Source organism: Tauraco erythrolophus, chromosome 3 (assembly GCF_009769465.1).
Source record: "Tauraco erythrolophus isolate bTauEry1 chromosome 3, bTauEry1.pri, whole genome shotgun sequence".
Lineage (NCBI taxonomy): Eukaryota > Metazoa > Chordata > Aves > Musophagiformes > Musophagidae > Tauraco > Tauraco erythrolophus.
The window spans coordinates 7,541,797-7,562,648 of record NC_141467.1 but is presented as its reverse complement, the minus strand read 5'-3'; the positions used below and the strand labels follow the sequence as shown (position 1 = coordinate 7,562,648).

Sequence of the window (20,852 nt, the reverse complement as noted above, 5' to 3'; positions counted from 1 at the left end):
ACCCCACGCAGCCTAGCGGGCCAGACCCCGGCCTGCCGGGTGCCACCGTCCGGGGTGCTGCACCCCCCGGCCCCCGCCTGGCCCGCGTACCACGGGCTGGGAAGACCGTGAGTCCTCGGGGGTTCTTTGTTTCCCCCTGGATTCCTCTGGCCATTTGTAGCCCTTTCGTTACCCGCTTGGGCTTGTTCAGCCCCCTCAGTGCTTTGTCTTTTGGGGCTGCTGTTGTTGTTGTTATTATTGTTATTGTTGTTATTATTGTTATTGTTGTTATTATTATTATTATTATTATTATTATTATTATTATTATTATTATTATTATTATTATTATTATTATTATTATTATATTGCTACGAGCACGCACTTACTGGCAACTTGCCCTCGAGGAAACCCCCCGGGGGAGGTGAGGGAGGGAGAGGGGTGCTCGTCCATCCCCCACCCCTGCCGCAGGCACCCGGTCGGGCCGGGCTGCCCCATGCTCGGGTTTGGGACTGGGGGAGCAGCGGGGCAGAGACTGCAGCGCTCCCGGCTTGTGCCTGGGGGGATCCCCGGGGGCTGGTAGCGGCGCACCCCCGGGGGGCTGCGGGGCCGGGCCGGGCGCCATGGGAGTGCGGTGGCGGGGGGTGGCGGGGGGCAGCGCGCAGGCAGCGCGGAGGCAGCGCGCAGGCGCGGGCAGGGAGCACCCAGCTCTTTATGGCCAGGTGAGAGAGTCCCGGCGCAGGTAAGGGGAGGATTTACCCACAGGCATCTCGAGCGGGTGGCTCGCCCTCGCAGTCCATGACCAGCAGGGACCTGGGGATACGGAGCCCGCAGCCAGGATGTCTATCCTTGCCAAAATGGGAGACTGGCAGGTAAGGCGACCCTCCTGCCTTGGGGGGGTTTATTGTTATTTTGGGACGGGAGGCAGGGCTGGAGAAGGAAAAGTGACGGGCCGGGAGGGAGCGGGGCCAAACCTGGCGCCGGGGCTGGCGATGTTGCGGCTCCCCGTGCTGGGAGCTGCCCCCGGCCACCGGCGAGGCCCGGCTGCAACAGGTAGAGAGCGGCGGGCCGGGGCCGGGAGGGGTGAGGGCTGCTCCGCCGGTGTCCCGGCCCGGGTGCGCGCCCGCCCGCCGTCCCTCCGCCCGGGGCTGGCGGTGGCCGTCCCGCCGCGGAGCCCCGGGGCTGCCCCCGGAGCGCGCCGGGCTCCCACGCCGGGCAGCGCCCGTCGGCGTGGCCCAGGGCCGCTCTTCGGCGACGGGCCGCGGGGACGGAAGCGTCGCTCTGATCTCCCACCCGAACCCGACTCGTGGAAAAATAACTCTCTCGGGTCCCCCGCGGCAGTGGGCGCGGCTGGAGCGCCCGTGGAAGGCGCTCCCGCGGGGATGAGCTGAAGGGGAAGGCAGCACCCACCAGCGAAGCGGCCAGGCGAGGAGAACGCGGCCCGCCGGGGCTTCGCCCAGCCCCGCCGGCCCGAGCGGGACTCACCCGTACCACGGGCGAGCCCACACGTGTGGAATTACGGCGGTTCCCAAAGCGAGAGACGCTTGGAAATCCCTACAGCCTCCCGGCATCCCTCCGCTCGGGCCGGGTCGCCGCGATTTGCCGGATAAAAAAAAAAAAAAGAGGGAGACGAACCGTCCTGTGCAAGCACTCGGGCTTTTACTACCGAAAATGACTTTTTTTTTTTCTGCAGGACAGTCGAGTCAAGTCGAGGGCGGGAGCTTAGCTTCTTTTTCTGCTCCCAACTTCGCAATTCTCGCAGCTAAGTCTTTCTCCAGGCCGCCTTATTTAATTTTATTTTTTCTAAGGTAGCAGTAAGTCGTCTGCCAAAAAATAAAAGGGAATAAAATGCAGCGAGAAAAATATCTTTTGAATTATTTTTGACGATTAGAACTGGCGTCTTTTTATCAAGTCGGTGCGGAGAAGCTCTCAAAAGAGGATTTTAAAATAATAATTTTTTTTTCATTGAATCAACTCGTATGTAATAGCACTTACGGGCTATCTGCCTTGAAATCTATTCCCGACTTTTCCTTACACCCCGGCCCTCCTCGCTCCCGCTCCCCGGTGCTGCGGCCCCCCCGCCTTGCCTGACCGGAGGGGCCGGGCGGACCCGCCGCGGGGTGCGCAGGAGCCGCCCCGTGCGGGTCTTTTTGGGAAAGCCTCCCCCTCCTCTCCTACCGCGGCACCCGGGCCGAGCTGGGCCCTCTGTCCCGGGGCCCCTTTGGCCCCGGGAGTTCCGGGCGGCCACGGGTGGGAGTCTGTCCCGGGTGGGAGGCGCTCCCGGCCTGCCCGGCTGCGCCAGGACTGTGCTAAGGGGCGATGGGCCCCTTCGTTACCATCCTCCCCTCCTCTTTTTCTCATTCCCCCCCTCCCCCCCGGGGCATTAACTAGGCTTAATCTGCCAGCTCCATTTGAACCTCAATGGGAGTAAAAACAACAATTTACTCTCCTGCCACTTGCAGACAAAAGCGCTGGTGAAAAAGAGCATCGGGGGGTGGAGGAGGAGGGAAGGGGAAAGAAAGAAAGAAAGAAGAAGAAAAAAAAAAAAAGGGGGAAAAATACGTTTTGGGGATGTAGATGTGCGTGTGAAGGAGCAGGCCCGGGAGCCTGGAGGCTTTGCTGCCCTTCCCGGCGTGGGGACGCGTGTGCTCAGGCCCCCCGAGGGCCCACTGCGGGTTCCCCGAGGCGTGGAGGGCCCGTTTGCTCCTGGAGGCAGTAAATTTTCCCCCGGCGTCGGGGGATGGCCCCGGGAGGGTCTCCCAGGCCGACAGGGCAGGTTTTGCGGTTGATGGAGGGAAGTTTCGGGGAGCAACAGGGCAGCCTGGTGCTCCCCACACACACATACCCCGAGGCTCCGGGGGACGCCTTGGGTCGGCCCGACGGGCACAGGGAGCCGCTCCACGCCCGCCACGCTGGCCCCACGGAGAGGAGGATGCCTCGCCGTTAGGAGCGGCATGGGATCAGCGAGAGGAAAAAAAAAAAAAAAAAAAAAAAAAGAATCGGAGAAAACGGAGCCTTTCGGTGGATGGAGCAGGGCTGGGCACCGGGGTAAATAAACGAGGAGAAGGGTGGAAAAGCAACCCCCGCGGAGGGCGGGCTGAGCCCTCGCTCAGAGGCACATTGTTAGGCAAACGAAGCGCTCCACCTAAGAAAGTACCGAAGTTTTATTGTGGTCATCGTTTTGTCCCTTTGCTCAAGCGCTTGCAAAAGACTTTTGGCTCCTGCTGCATTCACAGTACCGCTCGCCCACTTCTATCTGGGAGGTTATGTTGGATTTATTTGGATATTTTTATTTTTTGAAGACCAATAGCCAATAGAGCCGAGAGGAACAAAATAGTTTGCAAAAGGAAGAAGCTTTTCAAATATCCACCAAAAAGATCAAATCAAAACCAGAGGGCAAGAGAAGCCTCCGCAGACAATAACCTCGTTAGAGCACGACCCGAGTCTCGTTTCTCCTCGCTTTGGTTTCTTTAAACCCCGTGGAAAAAAAAAAAAAAAAGTGGGGGGAAACAAACAACAACAAAAAAAAGGGGTGGCTTCATGGCTAGCCCCAAACTCTCTGCAGATGAAGGGACGGTCTCCTCTTTGATTTCGCCGGCCACTTTCCTCCCCGCCGGCAGGCAGAGGAGCTTCAGCCCCGCTCGCCCCTCGCCCGCAAGGCCCGCTGCCCCCCCGCACCGGGGCTCGGCGGGTTGGAGAAAACCTATTTTTTAAATTACGCTGCTGCTGATGATGTTTATTTGCTCGTGGGTCCTTTCTACCTGTGTCCATCGCTGCAGGTTGTTGTGCTGGCGAGCAATTGGGCTGTTGTTGATATGCTAATGAGGCGATTAGGCTGTGGGTAAAGAGCTGGAAAAGGGAAAAGTTTCCACCATTAGAGGGAGATCTCCGAGCGCGGACGGGAGCGCCGCACAGCCGCCGCCAGTCCCGCTCCCCGCGCCGCCCCGCCACCGCCGCCGCCACCGCGGGGAAAGGCAGGGAGAACCAAAATCCTCTCTTCTCACGCCAATCCATGAAAATGCTTTGGAAACTGACGGATAATATCAAGTATGAGGAATGTGAGGTAAGAGCTTCCCCCCCACCCCCGGCCGGCCGGGGCAGATTCCCCAGCCTCGCAGCTGCGAGCGGGAGCCTGCAGCATCCCTCCTGCTCTCAATTTCGTTTAGAAAAACTTCTGCTCTTTCGCCAGGCTTCCTCGCGGTCCTGCAGCTGGAGAGGGGCTGGGGTCCTTCCCCAGGAACTTCGGGGCTTGTGGAAACCCGGCTTTGTCGCAAGTGTATGAGGAAAGGCAAACAGGATCCAGCAGCAGTCTGGTCTATAGGTAGATCCTCCGTAGATAAGGCTCTGTAGGATGCTACACTCATCCATATGGATGGATGGATGGATGGATGGATGAACGGACGGATGAATGAATGAATGAAAGGGCAAAGAGACAAAGGGAAGAGAATTATTCTTGCACGCCAGGTACCCGAGGCATCCCAGTAAATTGGCTCTGGACCGACGCTGAAATTCAGCCTTTTCGATGTAGCTGCGGGTTGATTATACCGAGCCACACAAATTTGCAGGGGTCAGCTGCCGAACTGAAATCACGCGTTTGGGAGCGATGTTCCCCCAGCCTCCTAATTTTCAGGGCCACACACCCACGGCTTTGAGCAATAATATTTTAACCGCTTGAAAAAGAAAATTATAATCCACTTAATTTGGTTTTGGAACCAACCGTTCAGCACAGACTGTGTGCACGCATCTCTCCCTGTGTCTGTGTGTGCATCCGTATTTTTTAGAAGGAGGCGAGTGTCTTTTAATCTGACAAAAAGGAGAAGAGGAAAAAGAAGAGCGATGCCCAGGACCCCTGCCTAGTCACAAACCAACGAATGCTATTGTCACCCGTTTCTCAAAAGTTGCCTATGCAGTGCGTTTAAACCGCGCAATAAAGGACTCCACTTTTCAAATAAACGCAGTTATTTGGTCATGACCCACGCGGGAAGGTCCCCCCAGCCTCGGCGGAGCTTTGCAGACATGCATGTCTGGGGCGAAGGAGGGGGCCACGCTCCCATCCGACCCTGCCGCTGCTTTGGGAGATGTTGTAACTTAGCAAAGGGACCGAGGACTCGCCAGACTCGCGGACGACTAAATTATTTGATGGTTTAGTCCCAGATCGAGGAGTTGAGGATAAAGCTGTCTCCCTGTGCGGGAGCTGAGTTCTTAGATCCATCTTGATGGATGCTTGATTTCTAGGAATAAGGTGTCAGGAGTATTTGTTTTGTTTCGTGGGGCTTGCTGGGTTTTTGTGGTGTTTAGGGTTTTTTTGTGTGTTTTTTTTTTTAAGCCGGAAAAAGAAAATTATATATATATTCCTCAACTGGATTTCGGGAGGAAAGCGTGTCTCTCTCCCTCCCTCCCCCCAGGATCGGTGTTCAAGCGTGCACACGTGCGAGCGTGTGGATTTCATCGCCAATGGCTTTTGTTGCCTTGCGCTAATGGGACTTTGCACCGAGGTGCTACCGAACACGGAGGGAGCGGCGGCGGCTCCGCCGGAGCCCCGCCGGCTTTTGTGCGTGCGTGTGCGGTTGGCTCTCGGTGTTTTCCTCGGGAGCGGATGCCAGGTGGCTCGTAGAGAGGACGGAAAAGAGGGCGGCTTTACCCTGACGGGGATAGGACCTGCCTTTAAAAGACAAAAAATGGGGGGGGGAAAAAAAAAAATCCTCGGTCTGCGCCCGGGGTGGCCGGAGCGCGGCGGGGCCGGGAGCCGGCGGCGGGTGGGCTGCGGCGGGGCAGCGGCGGCGGCGAGCGGAGTGGTGCCTGTTTGAGGGAGTTGTTTGGGAGTTGCACAGCCAGTCCGACGGGTTGCGCCGGAGCCCCGGCTTGTCTGGGCCGGGAGAAGCGCTCGCCTTGCTTCTTTTCCCGGCTCCCTCTACCCCCCGCGTTCCTCCCGCCCTCCTTCCCTCCCCGCCTCGCCGCCTCCTGCCTTTTCCCCCCGTCTTTTCCCGGATCCTCCCGAGAGGGGGGCCGCGGGGAGCCCGGCGGATGCTCCTTGGGCTCCCCAGCCCCCCCCCCCCCCCCCCCCGCCCCAGGCGCCCGCCGGCCTCGGCGCTGGGCTCGAACCCGGAGGAGGAGGAGGAGGGCTGACACCCAGAAGGGGAGACACCCAAAAAAAAACTTTCCCAGCCGGTTTCCGGGACGCGGGGCACGGAGGCGAGCCGGCTCGGCGGCGCGGGGCGGCCGCCGCGGGGGGCAGCGGCGCGGGGAGCCCCTCGGCGGGGCGCCGTCGAGGCATGGACGGGGCGGCGGCGGGCGGCCCCGCGGAGCCCACCCCGCGCAAAGGCGGCGGCGGTGGCAGCAGCAGCGGCGCGGCCGAGAGCGGCAAGAGCCAAGCGGGGAGCCAGCAGCCGCTCTTCTCCCTGGGCTTTGAGGCCGGCTACGCGCAGCAGCCGCAGCCCGAGGTGCGCCCGCGAAGGACCGCGGGGCTGGGGGCAGGGGGAGGCGGCGGGAGTGAAGGGAGGGGGGGGGCGACGGAGGGAGGGGAAGGGAAGCGAAGGGAAAGGGAAGAAGGGGGGGATCCCGCGCCCCCCTCCCTCTCTCCTTCTACCCGTCTCTCCCATCCCCCCCCCTCCGCACCCCCACCCCCCCCTCCTGGCTCCCACCCTCTCCTTCTCTCCGGATCTCTTTCTCTTTCACTTTTGCATGCCCTGCAACCTTTTAAAATGTTGCCCCTTTCCTGTGATTCGTCAGACGCAGCAGCATGTCCCCCCTCTCTCTCTCTCTCGCTCCCTCTCTCTCCCTTTTTGTCTGTCTCTCCCTCTCCCTCTCCCCATCTCTGATTAGATACACTGATTCTTCATTCAATGGACGTCATTTAGAACAGGCTCTGCCTTGAGTTGCCTTCTCGCTTCACGCTCGATTTCCAGCCATTCTTCCCTTATTAAGTATTCGTGTAATATTAATAGTCATGAATATCTGCTATTAGGAGTCTCCAGGAAGGCAGCAGATCTGTTATTAGGAGCTCAAGTGAAGCAGCAGCTAAGTCAAAGGAGAAAAAGAAAGAAAGAGACAGAGAAAAAAAAAAAGAGGATTAAGAAACCAACATACACACGCTAAAAACAAAACAAAACAAACAAACAAAAAAGAGCAAAACAAACCAAAAAAAAAAGGAGAACAAAAAAAAAAAACAACCAACTTTGACTCCTCACACCACGCCAGGATAGAGAGCTCGCCTTGGCAACACCCGATGAAGGGCAGCAGAGATCGGTGCAAGTTCTGATGGATTATAGTGGCGCGCCCGCGGTGCAGGAGCAGCCCCGGCGCCCCGGTCCTGCCGCCCGCGCCTAGCGCCGGGCTCCGGCCGCGCTCCCTCCGCGCCCGCGCCGCTCCCGCGCCCGCGGGGCTCCGCCGGGGGCTGCGCGCTCCGCCGGTCCCTTTCCTCTGCTTTTTTTTTTATTTTTGGTTTTGTTTTTCTACCTTGACTTGTAACCCCCGACTCTTCGCAGATGTTAGTGCACAGTTTTTCGGCTATGGTGAGTTGCTTCACGTTTCTCTCGGAGGGGGTTCGGTGTGCGCTGGGTGTTGCTATTGTTGTCGGCGGTGGCGGTGGCGGTCGGGATTTCGCACCCCGCTTTCCAGAGAGGGCTTTTTTTTTCCTTTCCTTCGTTTTTATAATTTCCGTGGGTTATCTTTTTATTATTGTTATTATTATTTTCCCTTCTCTCTCGTTTTCTTTTTTCTTTTTTTTTTTTTCTTTTCCTTTTTGGTCTGCTTCAAGCGAACTGCAAAAGGCTTTGCTCGGACCCTATTGCTTCGATTTCTTCACCTTGCCACCTGCAAACGGGATCTTTTCAGCTTTCTTGTTTCCCTTTTTTGGGATCGTGGCTCTTTTCCTTGAATCCTCCTCCTCTTCCTCCTCCGTGGAGGCCATACCTTTTTCCCAGGACGTACCCGTGGGCTTCTCGGCCCGGCTGTGGGAACCGGCAGAGCCGTGCCGAAACACTCGGGCGCATTTCGGTGCCGCTCGCCCGTCGGTGCGGCGGGGCTCGGGGAGGTGCTCCCCCCGGCTGCCTGGCGCATTCCTCCGCTTTCCCGGCGCCCTGGCCCCGCCACCGCCCCCTCCGCTCCGAAATCGCCCGCCGGCGAGCGGGGAGCTCGGCCGAGCACCGAGGCGCTTCTCCTCGTAGGTGGGGGACCGTGGCAGTGCCTTCACCCCGAAACATTTGTGAAACTCGCGGGGGGGACGACCGGTTTGTTTAGAACCTATTTCGGCGTCTTCTGGCAACAAAATGGCAGTGGGCTTGGATTTTTCAGGGTTTTCTGGGGATGCGTTGTCGTTAATCCCAGCGCCAGTATTTCTCTCGGCTCCGTCCAGGGACAGTGGGAGGATTTTGGGTCGTGGCAAAATTATTATTTTGATAATGCCCGCGTAGGAATTATTCTTTTTATTTGCGGGAAATACCTGCTCCTGAAATGCCGGGGCGCGATCTGTTGGGAACCCGCGCTGCATCGCCGCAATGTTTTATTAATTATTGACAGCAGTCCTGTTATAATTATTGCTGTTATTGTTGTTATCATTATTGCCGTTATTACTATTTAAAAAGCGAGATTGCCTCTTAATTGTGTGTGAAGGGAAATCAAGAGGCAGAGAAATGCCCAGATTTGCTCTTCTCCGCCTCGGAGCGGACGAATTGCCCATCTTTGCCCGATAGGTGAAATTCGCCAGCCGAATTTGAGGAGAAACAGTTTGATTTTTATCTTTGTTTTTCTTTTCTCCCCCTCCTTCCCCCTCCCCCTCCTCTCCCCCCCGCCCCCCCCTCCCCTCCCCCCCCCCCCCCTCCTTCCCAACCTCAGGAGCGCCACGACAGTACCAGCAACGGGACAGCCCGGCTACCCCAGTTGGGGACCGTGGGTCAGTCTCCCTACACCAGCGCCCCGCCGCTCTCCCACACCCCCAACGCCGACTTCCAGCCCCCCTACTTCCCCCCGCCTTACCAGCCCATCTACCCCCAGTCTCAGGACCCCTACTCCCACGTGAACGACCCCTACAGCCTCAACCCCCTCCATGCCCAGCCGCAGCCCCAGCACCCAGGATGGCCGGGACAGAGGCAGAGTCAGGAGACGGGGCTACTCCACACGCACCGGGGTTTGCCCCACCAGCTCTCGGGACTCGACCCACGCAGGGACTACCGGCGGCACGACGACCTGCTGCACGCCCCGCACGGGCTGGGCTCGGGGCTGGCCGACCTGCCCCTCCACTCCATCCCCCACGCCATCGAGGACGTGCCGGTAAGAAAGGGGGCTGCCCCAGGGCCCGCTCAACCCCTCTCCCCTGTCCCCCTCCTCGGGGGAGCCGAACTTCGGGGGAGGGAGGGGGACCCCTTAAAAAAAAAAAAGGAGGGAAGGAAGAAAAGAACATCACATCCCCCCCCAGGGAAAGGCGAAGCCCCCACCTAGAACAATAGGTTCTCCCAGCTCGTCCCTGTGCGACGCCTCCCCGCTAACGCGCCCGCTAAAATATAAATAAATCAAATTACTGTCATCGTTAACAATATCTTTCCTTCTCAATGACAATAAGCTGTTACGATTGGAAGAATATATAATATCACCACAGGGCCGTGCATTTGGGGATCTCTCGCTGCCTTGGGAAAAACACGAGTCTGAAACGCGAGAGCTCATTAAACGTCCTCGCAGGCAAACGTAAAGGGGGAAGGAAAAACGAAAAAAAAAAAAAAAAGTGGGTGAAAGTGGTCAAAGAAGGAAAAATCCGTTTCCCGTGATTACAGAATTGGCATGTGGGATAATGACATCTAAAGTTGTAAGGGGATACGGGCAGATCCTCTGCTCTGAAGGAATTAATTGACAAATCAGGGAAGAGGTATATTAAAACGCTGCCTTATTCTTTTAGCAGCGGTGCAAAGGGATGACCTCATAAATCATTAGCTATAGGTTATCAAATTCGAGCCAGACCTGCTACACCCTATATTAAATTAAACGTTGGGAGCTTATTGGAGGATGCATTATTTGGGGACCTAATTCTGTTATCGATAAATACGGATTAAAAAAATGATTTCTAATTAAGCATGACATTAGCACACGGGCTCTTTACGAAGCGAGCCAGGGCTATTGTTCGGTTAGGAAAGTGGCTTTATACGATGTGATAGGTCGGGATCGAAGTTCATCTTTCTGGGTTTCTCCCCCAAAATGCAATTAGAACATGCCAATAAATGTATTAAAGCCCACAGAGCTCGTGCAAAGGGGCTGAAGCTGCTCGACTTGCAGGATGAAAGAGGAGGAGGGAACTGGGGTATCTGGATGTGATTTTTGCTGAAATGCCATCCCAAATTACAGGATCAAATATTACAACAATATATTCGCTGACAGTTTAATGAGTACAGTTTCGTGTTGCAAGGATAATGTTCAGATGAACTTACCTATTTTTGGGGGTCGTTTTGAAATCTTTTGCAAATTATACTCGGGGAAAATAGTGAATTTATTACAGCCCTCATCTGGCTAAATTAGCCACAGAAAATTGCTGGTTACGTTTAGCATTTTTGCAATAAACGCATGCGTTTCCCAAAGTGGAGGATTTAGTAAGCAATTTGGATCCGTTAAAAGCAGGTCGGTTCTTTAAACTTGAGATAAAATAACATGGAGGCAATAGTAAGAATAAACTAATTTGTTGACTGCAAGCCCCTGATTGCTGTAGGAGGAACATGACCTAAAATGTTCTCTGGAATTCTCCCTTTCCTCAGTGGTGCTCCGTGGCAGTGGGCTGATTCGGGAAGCCTCCTCTGCAGATATTTTAAGTACAAATCATTTGATTTGCCTTTCAGGGATCTATGAATTAATAGCATTGCTATACTTCATGAAAACCAAATGCCATCTGGTTTAAATCCTTGAACCAGCCCAGCCAATTTTTTTTTTTTTTCTCTGTAAAACTGAATCAGCAGGCTGCATGCAGGAAAGAATAAAAATAAGAGCATGTATCTTTTAAGAGTATTTTATCTAGTTACACAAAAAAAAAAAATTCTTTACAAAAATCTGAGTGGAGAAAGGGTCGGTTTTGAATTTTTCCATTGCTGCAACAGTTAACCTTTAATAAAAACGACTGCTAAATATTTAAGAAAATCAAGTAGACGGTGAAAATTATTTAATCATAAATATCTCTGTGGGATTTTAAACTTAACAGTCCTCCCTGTATGGAATATGTGTAGAAATAACACAAATAAAAGTATTATGCCACACTACATTTACTTTATGGGTTTAGGGTGCATGCATAAAGGGATCATATTTCCCCATATAGTTAAAACACAAGAACTGCAGCAGTAGTCATTTCTGAACATTTCTCAATTTAATTATACTTAAATCCAGAAGCACTTTAGGCAAGTTACAAATGAGAGCATTGAGTATAATAAAACCTGTAATAAAGCAACTTAGTACCATCCACCCGGAATCATTGAGATCAGGCACAATTAACAGGAGCATAAATCCAAGACAGAATGGAAAATGTTAGAATCAGTATTATTGTTGGACAAAGACTAGAGAAGGAAGTAATAGTTTTTTAAATGGTAATGCCTGGGTTTTGTAACGATTGCGAAATCTTCTATCTCAGCAGCACTGGTGTTAATTTGTAAACACAGCCAGACATTATATTGCCTGTCAGTTTTTGGAATTGGAAAACATGATTTCATTTGACTTTCTAATCACGTCGTAGCTCCGTCAGGCGAACCCCAGCTGTAGCCGCGACCGCGGAACCTGCGAGGGGACAATAGTGGGGGAGCGCGGGGTGCGTGGGCACCCCCCGCCCCCCTTCCCGGCACCGCTCCCCGCTCCTTTGTGCTTTCCCTCCCGCGGGCGCGGGAGCGGGGAAGGGCCGGGCCGGGGCTGTTTCCCGGTGAGGAGGGAAGGGGAGGGAAGTTCGGAGGGAGCCCGCAGGAGCTGGAGGCCGCTCGGGTGCCGAGCTCGGCCGGGCGAGCCCCGGGGGTGTGTGGGTGATTTGTTGTTATTATTTTCCTTCTTGGAGAATGAGGGGAGAGCGGGAGGGACGCAGGATTCCTCCCGATAAAGGAAATCCCCCCCAAACCCCGTCCCCCCCGCCTCTCCCGCCGCAGGATCTGTTGTTTCCCACCCCGCACCGTGTCCGGGGAGGTGGGGGGACACACACAACTTCTCCCTCACCCCATCCCAACCCAGCCCTCCCTGCCTTTTGTTGCGATCGTACATTTACATCCCTGCCCATTCCTTTTGTTGCAGCACGTAGAAGACCCCGGTATTAACATCCCAGATCAAACTGTAATTAAGAAAGGTAAGCCGTTTCCTTGCGCATACCGAACATGTCGTCACAGGCTGGGGACTGCTCGCAGGGAGGACTTACCCGGCCTCCCCCCAACCCCCCATCCCCCCCAACCCCCCCCCCCCCCGCCCCGGGCTCCTTCCTCTGGCACGTACTGTTGGCCAAAAGGTTGGAGGCAGAGAAAGAAAACGGGCAACGCGTGTTGAAATCCGCGTTGCTGGCCACGTTTGCCGGGTATTTTAATTATTTTTGTCGTTAACGAGGGAAAACGTTAGCAGATGATCTCGAAAATCCGAGCGGGTATTTTAGGGCATTAGCAAACAATTCGGTTCCCTGGTTTGCCCGGTGCATCTGGCTGAGCGGCGGGGTTTAATCGTTGTTGGTAAACTGGGCTGTGAAAGAGCAAAACGTTGTTGTTCCTCCTTCGGGTTTTCTTATTTAAATCACCGCGGTGATGAGGTGGGTTGTTGGAGAAGAAGGGGCGAGTTTCTGGAAAGTGATGTCTGTCCGGCAGGGCGGTTTGGTTTTCGTTGGCTTTGCGCGCTCGCTTCACTGGGAATTTAATTGCTTGGAAGCTGGTCCCCAAATCGTGCGAAGTATTTCTGGCGTGTTTTTGCTCGCTTCTCTTTTGCCGTCTTTCTTCGGACGGCCGAAGGATTTGGAACAGTGGCACAGGGCAGTTTGCAAAGGGGAGCTCGCGGTGGAAAGGGACTGGTTTGCGTTTGGATCCTGTGTAGGGAGCTGCTGTTGGAGTAAAACTCGTGGGGCTCGACATGTAGCTAGCTCCTGCCTGCACCGAGGGGTGCCACAGCTGTGCAGCCGTCTGGGATTTCGGTACCCCGGCCGCCGCCGGAGCAAGGTGCTGCACAGAGCCGCTCTCCTCTCTAACCCTAATCGCCGTACAGCCAGTGAGCTCAAAGTTTCATTCCCCCCCTCCCGTCTGTGAAGCCTTTGTCACGTCAAATTAGATGTGCAAGGAATAAATCTTAAGAGATGCTCTTTCCAAGTCGACATGATAATTGGCTCTTTTATTAGTAATCTCAAGAGTTCGTTTAACTCCTGTTGTATCTATTAGCCTTCCCAGAGCTATTAATGTCACAAGTGATCTATCCAAAACGGAGAGAGCCCCCCGCTCGGTTGGACTGCGCCCGCGAAAGAGTAGTGGGATAGGGCATAGGAGAAAGGGAAGGCGACCGCACGCCCTCAGACAACCCGACCGGGACCCGAGGCCGGTGGGCACCAAACGGCGGCCCGGCCCGGCGCCTCCCCGCCGGGCAGAGGGTGGTCCGCCCGGAGAAGGGACCAGGCTTTATTTTGGGGAGCGCCGCGCGCCGGCAGGGCACGCGCGCGTGCCGTTACGGTTTTTCCACGTCGGAAGTTGTGCGCTGGAGAGGCGGCGGGGCGGCGCCGTCCCCGGGAGAGCCCGCCGGCACCCCAGCGCGTTATCTCCGCGCTGCACTGACGCCCGGCCCGCTGATGTGTGGCTCCCCCGGGCACCGGCTGCCCTCGGCCGGCAAGGCAGCCGGCGGCGCCCGTTGCGGGCCGGCCTTGCCCGTGACGTCTAACACGGCCGGTACTGACGTGCTGCACCCAAACAGCCGCCAGCCCCCCGACGGCTCCGCGTTGGGTGGGGGGCGGGCAGCGCAGGGGGCCGCCGGGTTATTTCTTTGCTGCGAGTCGAGGGTTGCCCCGCTCTCTGCCTGCTCCTCCCGGCGATCGAAGGGGTGTCCCCGCCACAGGCCCGCCGGCCGCCCGGCCCCCGCCTGCCTCCGCTCCCCCCGCCCGGCCCCGCGGGCGGTGCGGGGCCGGGGCCGGCCGCGGCGAGCGGCTCGGGCGCCCGGTTTCCCCACTCCCCGGCTCCCCGCCCGCTCCTCACCCTCACCTCCCTGCTCCTCCCTCCCTGCAGGCCCCGTGTCCCTCTCCAAGTCTAACAACAACGCCGTCTCCTCCATCCCCATCAACAAGGACACGCTCTTCGGCGGGGTGGTGAACCCCAACGAGGTCTTCTGCTCGGTGCCGGGCCGCCTCTCGCTGCTCAGCTCCACCTCCAAGTACAAGGTCACGGTGGCGGAAGTGCAGAGACGCCTCTCGCCGCCCGAGTGCCTCAACGCCTCCCTGCTGGGCGGAGTGCTCCGGAGGTGAGGGGCGGGGGGAACGCAGGAGGCGGGGTGGCGGCGGCGGCGAATAACGCCCGCTGCCGCCGTGCCGTGCCGCGCCGTGCCGGGCGGGAGGGAAGGAAAGAGGGAGGGAGGCAGGAGGAGGAGGAGGAGGAGGAGGGGGAGCCTACGCGGGGCGGGGGGGGTGGGGGGGGGGCGCGCGCGCCTCCTGCCGCTAGGGGTCGGGGCGCGCGCGGCCGCCGGGGCAGCGCTGCGAGGCGGCGGATGGGGGGGGCGGGGGGGCGCTGTAGCCATGGCAACGCGCGGCCCGTGTGTGTGTGTGTGTGTGTGTGTGTGTGTGTGTCCCCGGGCCACGCTGTCCCGTCACGGTGATGAAACCCACCCCCCAAACCACCACCGCACACACCCCAGGGGGGTTACAGGCAGGCGCCCCGCCGTGGGCACCCACCCTGCCACCCCGGCCTGGCGACCTCACCCAGGCAATTACGCAGTGCCCAGGCAGGGAATAACATCCAGGATTAATTAAGGCAGCTCCCACCTCCACGGCGCGGCTCTGCCGAAGAGCCTCAGATGGGACCATGAGAGCAGCGATGCTCCGTGCAGTAGTGGGGCTGCCGACCTTACAGACGAGCCTCCCGCATAATGCCTGGGGGGCTGCAGGGAGAAGCCCCCTTCCCCCCCCCTCCCCCACCCCGGGTCCATGGCTTTAGCAGCTGAGAAGGCTGCCTCAGGGGTCCAGCCCTCGCCATGGCGTGCCCAGAGCTCCCCACCAGCCCGGGGGGCTGATCCAGACCTCAGCAAGCCTGGGTGTGGAGCCATCCATGTGTTTAAGACTTAGCTTTCAACAACGCCCCCTCTTCAGCCCCCCAAAACCCTGTTACTCGCCTCCACGGGAAGGCAATGTTTTGGGGTGATGGTGGGCGGGAGCCGAAGTAGGAGCGGGTGGCACCCACCGATCCCATTTCTCAACGCCTTTTTGTGTGGAGCAGGGCGAAGTCAAAAAACGGAGGGAGATCTCTGAGGGAGAAACTGGACAAAATAGGATTAAACCTGCCAGCCGGGAGGCGTAAAGCTGCTAACGTTACCTTGCTCACGTCGCTGGTGGAGGGTAAGTCACTCAAAGAGCTGGGAGGGCTCGTTTGGAAAAAGTGCCTGTTGCTTTTGCCTAATGGGAGACTTGGTGTTGGGTTGGGTTTGGGTTTTTTTCCCCCGAGTTGGTGCGGCTTGTTGGAAATCGGAAGGGCGTTATTTTTGATGCCTCCGAAAAAAATGTTAATGGCGTGCCTTCGCCTTTTGTTTTAACCTGAAACGGACTTGGCGAGTCCTGCAGACTCAGCATTGCATTCCACCGGTTATTTGCTTTTAAGTCTCTGAACTACACGTTTGCCGGGCCCCATCTTGCTCCCTCGTTCAAGTGAGTAATCCCTCCATTCCCATCCCCTCCTCTCACTGGGAGCAGCATGGGGAGGATCCCCGTGAACAGGGGCTGTGGGCTCAGACCTCTGAGTGTGGAGTGGGAAGTTATGGGGAGCAGAGCCTCTGATGCTTCTCTGCCGCCCTTCTGCCACAGGTGGACAACCAAGCAATTTTAAATATCAGAAACTGCAGCTACTTTTAAGTTTGTTCTCCCTCCCAGCCCGTAGCCACGTAATAGTAAATCCTTTAAGTTTTTCTGACATCTGCATTTGAGAAATGCGTGACCATTACTTCCTGAATTAATTTGGGAATCCTTGACCTCAGCCATGAATTAATGGTGTCCTGAAAGCCTCAAAGTTGTGCCACCGCCACCCCCCGCCCCCCTTTGGTTCTCATTTTCAGAACATATGTTCCTGTGGCTATATCGTTCTCCTCTACTTTGCTCTGGCCAGAAAAGGTGCAACTTATTTTTAACGCCTTGGGATGTCCTGTGCTGTCAAAACCGGGAGATGGGAAGCTCAAAGAGTTTGCAGTCCTTTACTTTTGAAGCAGTTGCTGTGTCAGACCGACTGGCACAAAGTGAGCCCAAGGCCAGATCCTCCTCCTTTCCCTTTGCTTATGAGTTTGACCGCGTTTTAGACCGGTTCAGTCTGCAAAGCTCTTTTAAGCTCAGCTTGGGCCATGCAGGTTTAGCTCGAGTTTGGTTGTGTAGGTTGGAGCTTTGTTTTGCTGTCACTTCGTGTTCTGCAAGAAACGTTTCATGTTCAAAGGGATGGGGCAAGAAACGCTGCGCAACGCCAGACTTCATTTTTTTAAACATCAGGATGAGTGGCTGCACTATATTTAAACTGTGTGAAAATTACCTCCATGTTCTCTAAAACGTGGCTTTGCGATTGCATTGATGGGCTGTAGTAAAAAATGAGGAGAGGAAAACTTGTTAAAAGTCTAGATTTGGTAGATGCTTGGCATTATTTGCGATGTTAATGAATATGGAGCAGGTTTTATGGTAATCTATTGTTCTGTTTGGCTTTCACATACAAAGGCTTTAAAAGAACGATTTTTAAAAAACAAACCAAATCAAACCAAACAAAAAACAGAGGCCTGAAATCCAGATAACTTAGTGATGGTGGCTGATTTTGGGGGGATGATAGTATAAACATTGCTGGGGCTTTGAGTCCTGTAGCGATGAGGCAGTTTCTAGAGTACTGTTATTGTTTATGATCCGCTCCATTTTATGGAAACAAGCTCACTGGACTGAGGCTTTGAAGCTCTAATTGGCGCATGCGTTCTTCCGGAGCTAGAGCTAATGGCAGGAAGCCCTGCAGTAAAAACCAACTGGTTCAGGAAATTAAAACCAAAGATTTGAAAATCAACAAAACAGACAGACTCAGTGGAATGACCCTAAAATTCTCATGGTTAATCGTTTGGGGGTGAGCATATAATTATATGCGATCAAGTTAAATTTTAAACACTTAGCTGTTTAATGCATTTTATTTAGAAGAGCTCTAGGAGTAATTATGATCAATATTAATCATTGATGCATTGCAAAAGAATATAGAGATGTGGCTGAGGCAAACAAGCGTTTCCAGAGTAAATAGCTGTGAATGAAGTGTACGTAAATGGCTGTGCATAGGTATGAAGATGTAAACCTAAGCACACATTCTACCTGGATGGAGACTGCCTGTCTAAAAGTATCTGATAGTCACTGTAAACTTCAAAAAATTCTGATGTGAGGTTTGCTTGTAAGGGTTGTGAAAATCCACATTTGCATTGCTCTCGACTGAAGCAAAGAAAACTCCTGCAAGATAAAATGGGATTAGCATTTCTTACCCTACCTTTTTCAAAGAAACAAGACAAAGTCCAAGCCTTTTAGAAGAAAAGCCCGAGTAGAATGTAGTGCTTTCTTTTTCCTAACGGGTTTATTTTCCTCTGTGCTATGTGTACTGATGAGCTGTGTGTTTCCTTCCCATCCCCACCCGTGCCTCCCTTTTCAGGAGAAGCAGTACATCTAGCTAGAGATTTTGGGTACGTTTGTGAGACAGAATTTCCTGCCAAAGCAGTAGCTGAATTTCTCAACCGACAACATTCCGATCCAAACGAGCAAGTCACAAGAAAAAACATGCTTCTAGCTACAAAGTAAGACATTTACCTTTCTGGCACGTTGCTCAGAAGTGAGGGGAGGGCGACGAACCTGGGTTCGGGGCTTTTATTTGTGAGCGTTTGCCACATAGCCAGTGGCTGATGGTTTTGCAAATTGTAAGGGGGTGTATTTGCCCTCCTGCGGTAGGAGAACTCTCTAACCCAGCTTGGTTTCCATCAAGTCAGTTCGTGCAGATTACCTTGAAAGCGAGTCGTGAAAACTGTGGGTGCGTGTTTAGTTAAAGAAAAAGCAGTAATTCTTCAGAGCAAAACATTTCACGTAGCTTATCAATTTAGGTAGGAGGGGAAGGCTTCCCATTGACAGTAAAATAAAACTGGCACATTAAACTGATTTCAGTTCATTAAAATCAGCAATGGTTCTTTCTGCCTAAGCAGCTCTGTTACTTAGTGAATATAGGGATATTAAAAATATATTTTAAATGACAATCTGCACGCAGTTAAAATGCTAGCGGAGTTTGTCATTGGTGGGGCTGCCTAGACTTCCAGGTGGTGCGTGAAAAGAAAATGATTGTTTTGATATGTTTGCTGGAAATTAAAAGGGTTGTTTAGTAGCCCTTAATTACCAATGGAGGTGTTACCAAAGGGCACGGTGCCAGAGGGCGCAGGCAGAAGATGGGAGCCGCTTTATGGCTGGAAGACATTAACGTGGGTTTTGGAATACAAACTGTTTCAACACGCCTCTGAGCTCTCTTGCTATAAGGTGTGTTGTTTCCCCAACTATTTGTGCAGCGAGTGGATGGTATAACCTAACTTCTGCACCGTGCCCTCGTATCCTCTCTTCCCACCTCCCTGGAAGGAAATTTCCAGACCCCAGTTAGCGTCAGCCTTCCCCTCTGTGGGAAGGTCCCTTTGGATTTGGAGATATAGATGTACATACATAAATGTTTCAGAATACCCTAATTTAAAGCCTTGATTCCCCTCTCTGCCCTCGCTTTCTCTTCCTGACACATGGGTGTGTTTTTTGCCTTGGGAAGAAAGAGGCCTGCACCTCTCTCCACTTCCAAAAAACCAAAAGCATCATCCAAGACATGAATATATCCCTGAAACTCCCTTTGGATATCGCACCCCGTCTTATTCCCTCCCGCCTCGCTGGGGGACTTTAAACTGCGGGTCTGCTCCGAAACCCAGCTGGGCAGGGATGTGTTTGTGGGGAGGGTGTGGGGGGGCTGCGATGCGGGGAGCGGTGGGAAGGGGGGGGTGTATCTGCGTGCCTGTTATTCGTGCGTGATGTGCATGTGCAACTGTTGCCTGCGTGCCGGAGAAGCGTGAGAATTAGGGGAAGGATGCGGAGAGGGAGATGGAGAGGCGAGCGAGTGCCTGCGCGCTCGGGGGCAGCAGCCCCCTTGATCCAGGGGTGTGGGTCATGTCGCAGGGAGCCTGCCCAGGCTTTGCTGCCACCAGTGATGGTTCATTTCTCTCCCTCTGTCTTCCCCTCCCTCCCTGCCCGCCTGCCTCCTTCTGTCTCTCTGCTCCATTTGTGCTACAGACAGATCTGTAAAGAGTTCACCGACCTGCTGGCTCAGGACCGATCTCCCCTGGGGAACTCGCGGCCCAACCCCATTTTGGAGCCGGGCATCCAGAGCTGCCTGACCCACTTCAACCTCATCTCGCACGGTTTCGGGAGCCCGGCGGTGTGCGCTGCCGTCACCGCCCTCCAGAACTATCTCACCGAGGCGCTCAAGGCCATGGACAAAATGTACCTCAGCAACAACCCCAACAGCCACACAGACAACAGCACCAAAAGCGGCGACAAAGAGGAGAAGCACCGAAAGTGAGGATTTCCCCCCCCCCCCAACTCCCAGCTCCTCTCCCTTCCCCCTCATAGCCCATCGATCCATTCGTCTCCCGCTCCCCTGCACCCAGCACCCCAGGCTACAGCAGCAGAATGAGCGTCCTTCTGCCAGTGACTCTGCAGGACTGCTCTGCCCTCTCCCCATACCCCTTCCCAGCATCCAGCTTTCCATTTGCTTCCTCTTAACTTCCCCCCCTCCACCGCCCCTCCCTGCTGCCACCATCGTTTTACCCCAGTTTGGAGCCTAAGAGAACAGAACAGGGGGACGGAGCCAGCAAATGAAAAAAAAAAAAAAAAGTTCTGTCTTGAGTTTGTGAACTTTTTTTTAAATAAAACAAAAGGAGGAAAAAAAAAACCCACAAAACCCACAAAGCGAAAAAAGAAAAGGACTTTTTTTTTCTAAAAAATTTATAAAATTAAAAAAAAAAAGAAAGAAATAATACTTAAAAAATTCTATGAGCTTCACCGGACTGAATCACCACCTTCCCTTACATAAACTTCAGTTAAGATTGTAGCCATATTAAAAACAAAAAAAAAAGAAAAAAGAAAAAAGTGCAACAGCAGCAGCAACAGCAAACAAACAAAAGGCAAAAAGGACTGATGACGTTTTATCAGTATTGTGAATAAACTTGAACACAAAACACAAGCAGTTCCATGTCATATCTTCAGTTGTAGAACTTTTTCCTGTCCAAGGTAAAGCGACCAACTTGAACTTTCTATTGCAACACGATTCACGGTTATTATATAAGGGAATCAGTGTTCATGTATGTATATATTTATTTATGTGTAATTTAATGGGAATTGTAAATATGGTGAGTCTGTTTTAAGCCTTTTTTTATTTATCTGGTGATCTCGTTTACCTCTTGTTTAGTGGGTTTTAAATCTTCCCCTCTTAGTTCATCATGTGGTTCATGGTACTTATTTAGATATCAGAGGTTTTTTGGGGGTTTTTCTCTGGGATTCATCATTTTTAGCCCTGTTGTAGCATGTTAAAGGCGACAATGAAGCAGCTGAACAAATAAAACACCATGAATTTTTATATATAATTAGTATGACATTTAGTTTCTCATTGAAGATAAAATAAAGTGATGTTGGACCCTGGCAAGGTTTTTAAACA

The 20,852-nt window shown here is 53.9% G+C and overlaps 1 protein-coding gene across 3 annotated transcripts; it reads left to right on the top strand.

The window, feature by feature from the left end:
• The first annotated feature begins 815 nt into the window (after positions 1-815).
• On the top strand, positions 816-19,718 carry TFAP2A (transcription factor AP-2 alpha). Of its 3 annotated transcripts, none has more exons than XM_086608989.1 (7): positions 816-848; positions 8,809-9,243; positions 12,211-12,262; positions 14,157-14,388; positions 15,357-15,475; positions 17,778-17,919; positions 19,430-19,718. In XM_086608989.1, exons 1-7 carry the CDS (start codon positions 816-818, stop codon positions 19,716-19,718), a joined length of 1,302 nt encoding a protein of 433 aa, XP_086465115.1. The 3 variants fall into 3 exon arrangements, with proteins under 3 accessions (XP_086465115.1, XP_086465114.1, XP_086465113.1); XM_086608988.1 differs by lacking the exon at positions 816-848 and adding an exon at positions 3,989-4,039; XM_086608987.1 differs by lacking the exon at positions 816-848 and adding an exon at positions 6,001-6,416.
• The last annotated feature ends 1,134 nt before the right edge of the window (positions 19,719-20,852 follow it).